Source organism: Leptonotus elevatus, chromosome 6, assembly GCF_054856555.1.
Source record: "Leptonotus elevatus isolate MCC_2025b chromosome 6, RoL_Lele_1.0, whole genome shotgun sequence".
In the NCBI taxonomy this organism is placed as follows: domain Eukaryota; kingdom Metazoa; phylum Chordata; class Actinopteri; order Syngnathiformes; family Syngnathidae; genus Leptonotus; species Leptonotus elevatus.
The window spans coordinates 16,988,682-16,993,286 of record NC_141244.1 but is presented as its reverse complement, the minus strand read 5'-3'; the positions used below and the strand labels follow the sequence as shown (position 1 = coordinate 16,993,286).

The window sequence follows — 4,605 nt, the reverse complement described above, 5'->3', positions numbered from 1 at the left end:
TTTCGAGTCCACTTTTACTTGTATTTATAATACACCAAAAAAATCTATTGTTACAATAAGTGTAAACGTTTCACAATAAGGATTGTGTGTAAATTGTATCTTTTTTTTTTTAATGGTTGGTTGCGTTATGGTTTCAATGGGCATTTACCTTGCGTATTCAAGGGGTGTCCAATTGATTTTTCACAGGCCACATTGTAGTTAGGCTTCTCCTCAGAGGGCCATTATAACTGAAACCGTATTCTGTAAATGTATAATTGATTATTATTACATCTGCACATCAAATTTATGGATCACTTATTTTGAGATCAGGAGCCAGGAAAATAGTTTGTTCAACTATTTATTTTGTTTCAAAAAATGGGTTTGGTAACAAAAAATGTAAAAAATAAATTTTTAGTGCAGATTTTAGCAAGGAACATTAAGCTCAAGCGACAAAATGATGCAGCCCAGATAAGATGTTTATATTGTGATGTGTGTGTAAATGGAAATATTTACATTAATGGTACATTTGAGCACAGAGTGGCAGATTTTTACACTGTGTTACAAACATGTTTTCATACATCTATTGTACTTAATAAGCTTTTCTTGTGTCTGTGAAAATATACAGACAGGTTAACAATTTAACCAGATTTGCACAAGACATGTCCATATGTTTGTCAACAGAATCACATTCTGTGTACTGTATATTTGAACAGAGAGTATTTTCATGTTATTAAATGTGCATTGGAATGTACCGGTACCTGACATATTTTTAGATTGTGTGTGTGTTTCTGCAGGTGGGCCGAATTCATGAGCGGTTGTTGATAGACTGGCTCATTCTCTGCAACACGAGGAAAGGTTATCTCAGTGTGTGAGCGAGACTCGCGCACGCACTTGTGTGTGCGTGTGTGTGTATGTTCGCCTCACAATGGATGAAAGGTTATCTTTTACACGAGCCGCTTCGGTAGATTTAACCCCCGCCCCGTGAGGTCATGTCTCTGATGTCATATGACTTAATTTTAGAAGCTAACAATGTGTAGCAGTAATCAGGTGGAAGCTGCCAGCCCCCTGAGAAAACATTTTAAAAAATGTACTTGGGTGCGTCAACGCTTTCCTCGATGGCCCCGACCCTGCCCGGCGCTTTGCGGCCTCAGGTTGTAGGAGAACTGCCTGGCTTGATTCACCGCATCAGTCAGGTGCACGTAGTCCAAACCGCCCACTAGACACACAGATGCATACACAGATATCAGGCTTTTTGACAGGTTGATATGGCAGTAAATTATGTCATTTAGCTCAGTGTTAAAGAACAGCAAGTTGTGCAATAAGTATTTGAAAGATTGAACAGTTGGGCATTCAAAAGTTCAAAGAAGGTCAACTTATGTAAAGGTTATACTGCATTTTAGATTCATTCTGAAATTTCACTGCAAAATCCAAATATTGCTTCCGATTTTTGAGCTGTTGTCTATATCCAAAAAGCATTCAAAAGAGTTGAGTGTCTGCAAATCGACTTACACTGGCTCTGCGTGCGTAAAGGCACGTTCAAAAGCAGCTGAGACCCTCGGAGCGAAGGATGTGCCCGTATGGCCACAGAGTTTCCTAGAAGGCAAGTCAAAACATTAGCATATTCCCCGTAAAACATGGGCGGCCAGACACAGACAAACAACCACATAACTTTTGCTTTTAAGTCTGCTGGCTTAATTCAAAAACATAATAGGAAACGGAAAAAGCATTGCATCGGTGTTATAACTTTTTCAGGAATGGATAGTTGAATACTCACAATCATATATTCTTTATCCTCTGCAAAGAACAACTAACATTACTGCGACCATAAGTGTATTATACTGCTCCCGGGTGGCCAAGGTGTGCACACCAGAAGGAGCAGCACAATATCCATGGGAATTAAGCAAAAAAAAAAGAAGAAGAAAAAAAAAAAAAGGGGAGCATTTATATTATAGTATATAATATTTGGTACATTCATTTAGTATTTTTCCCTCTAAAATGGTTTAATAAACATTTATGTATTATTTATATATTTTATATTTATTTATTATTTATGTATTAATTTTATTAACTTTCATTTTTTATTATACATTTTTATATAATTAAATACATAATTAAGTGCAGTAAATGCTATCGAGGATTTTTAATTATAGATGAAGTAGTGTGGAACTTTAACCTCGCGATACAGAGGAGATTACTGTAATTTAGTTTCTACAATGACATTTTATTAAATCTATATATATATTAGTGCTGTCAAAGTTAAAGCGTTAACTGATTAATTAATCACAAAAAAATTACCGCATTAATCATAAATTAACGCAGATTAATCGCACTTTTAATTTTGACCATAGATTATCCGTTATCATGACAGCGGATGGCTACGTTTAAGGTAGCACAAGTTGTGCTTTAGCAATAAACATAATTACATGCATTAAAGTAAAGCATTTAATAAATGTTTGCGTATCACATTTAGAATATTTGTTCATGTCAAACTATATTAGGGTCTTTTTTTTCTCCATTTTAAATTATGCAAGTAATTAATGTGTGCAGTGGGTAAAAATTTTTTTGAAGACGTCCTCATAACATTAAACAACACATAATAACACATAACCAGTGCTCTTCAAATTTGGCGGGAAAAAAATGTTGATAAAAAAGTCTTCTTTTTTTTTTTTTATTAAGCGGTGAATCGTGATTAATCAAAATTCTAAAATGTGATTAATCTGATATTTTTTTTATTTTGTGACAGCTCTAATATATATATATTCAAATAATTAGCTGGTCAAAAAGAAGTTTAAACGTGCATATGATCATCGTGTTATCATTCCTCCTCACTCCCCTTTAGATGAAATGATATTTGAGATGAAATTACAGGGAGACAATTAGATAAAGGTGTAGCGCGATTATGATAGCCAGTCTGGAGTTGTATGTCAAACGTCCGTCTGCTTCGAGAGAGGCAGCGGGCGTGTAATGTGTGTGTTGTGCGCGTGTGTGTGTGTGTGTTCAGCGGATCGCTCCACACTGTTGACATTCCCCCTGACAGCTGTGAACTTTTCACGATGCCACGACTGTCAGAGCGACGGCGGAAGAGGGAGGAGAGGTGAGAACGGGGAGGGGGCAAGCCACGTCACCAGGTTGGGTGAGAATCCTGAGATGTGTCCATCTTTTCTATCTGTTTGTCCAGCAGCTTGCTCGGGAGCAGCAAGGTGGTTCCTGCCTGTTCTCCAATCATCACCTGCTGATGTGTGATGAAGGTCAAGGCTGTCTGAGGGCGGGGTGAAAGCCACCCGTAAGGTTCTAAACAGACAGCTGGGTCAGGTGTGTGGACACAAAAGCGCCACCCGACACATTAACACGGGTGATTGTAGTCAATAACAGAGAGGCTGGTTTTGAGCTTCTTGCTTCAATTCCATGAACTCTGTTTCCACAAGTGAGCTTCTCAGTACACATGAAATGTCTGCCACGAAGGGCCACTTTAATGTCTCCGTTGGGACGAGATGGATTCGCAGAACATTACGTAAAGTTGTGTTCTAACAAACCCCAAAGCGTCTTCACTTTTTTTGTGTTTTCAATTTCAATTTTTTTTGCATTTATTTGACAAAAGTCCCTGTAAAGTGAAAATAAATACAGTCATAGAAATAATTATGAATTTATTCCGTGTTTTGTTCATTTTAATGCCTGGTTATACTAAAGGTACATTTACTTGTTGTATAAATAAATACATGCATATATACAAAATATGTGCTCTTTATGTATCTCAGTTTTCATTCTCAATTCAGGTATAAATGGGTTTGACAGAAACAATAAAATAATCTCATATTATGATCCCCCTGTGTGCAAATTTTTTTTGCATAAAAATTTACATTCAGGGCGACACAAAACTGCTAAACAAGAAAACAACAATAAGCACAAGACCTCACTTTTTGTTCACCCCCCCCCCCCACAAAAATCAGCTTTATATCATTGATGTACTATGTTTTCACCGCATATCATTCATAAAATACACTTTACCCACTACTATATATTTTTTTAATTAATTTTTGTTAAGTAATATAACTGTAAGCATGGCAATGGTAGACAATGTCAGTGAAGTGTTCATTTAACTTTATTTTAGTGATTGTTGTTTTCAGGGGAGTGCAACTGTACTGCATCATACTGAGAGCTGTTTCTAATATTTGGAGTCACCGACACCAATTAACAATCACCAAAACATGAAAAACTCTTTTGTCATAATAATGCAGTACAGTACCACAATAATAAACACATTGTGCTTGCATTACATTTGTAGGCAGAACGTCTGATCCAGCTCTTACCATAAATGTTTTGTAGCACCGACGTCTTCGTGGCTGCAAGTTTCATGGGTGGAGCTCGCATCTCTGTCCGCCTCTTCCTGGTATGGGCGTGGTTCAAATCACTTAACTCCGCCCCCTTGCAGGCGTTGCCTTGCACGGCGTGTCTGCGTGCGAGGAGCCTACAGACACACGTGCGTTAGATAAAACAACAAAGCCTTTTTTAATAGGCATCACATTCACTGTATGAACTAAATGGAAACAGAGGGGCTGCTGATGGCCTCGTGCTGGTAGCTATTAAGGGCACTGGTGGGCAAAAGTACGGCCTGCAGCCTGCTCCGTT

General features: G+C 37.7%; 1 protein-coding gene across 9 annotated transcripts in view; it reads right to left on the bottom strand.

Moving 5' to 3' along the window:
• Positions 1 to 437: 437 nt before the first annotated feature.
• invs (inversin) overlaps positions 438 to 4,605 on the bottom strand; it is a 33,144-nt gene continuing 28,976 nt past the window's right edge. For all 9 annotated transcript variants that reach the window (XM_086077325.1, XM_086077332.1, XM_086077333.1 and 6 more), the window contains 3 exons: positions 4,287 to 4,444; positions 1,489 to 1,572; positions 438 to 1,195 (listed from right to left, as the gene is read on the bottom strand). In XM_086077325.1, coding sequence (XP_085933451.1) covers positions 1,080 to 1,195; positions 1,489 to 1,572; positions 4,287 to 4,444 — 358 coding nt within the window. In that variant the 3' untranslated portion in view covers positions 438 to 1,079. The remainder of the gene's footprint in view (positions 1,196 to 1,488; positions 1,573 to 4,286; positions 4,445 to 4,605) is intronic.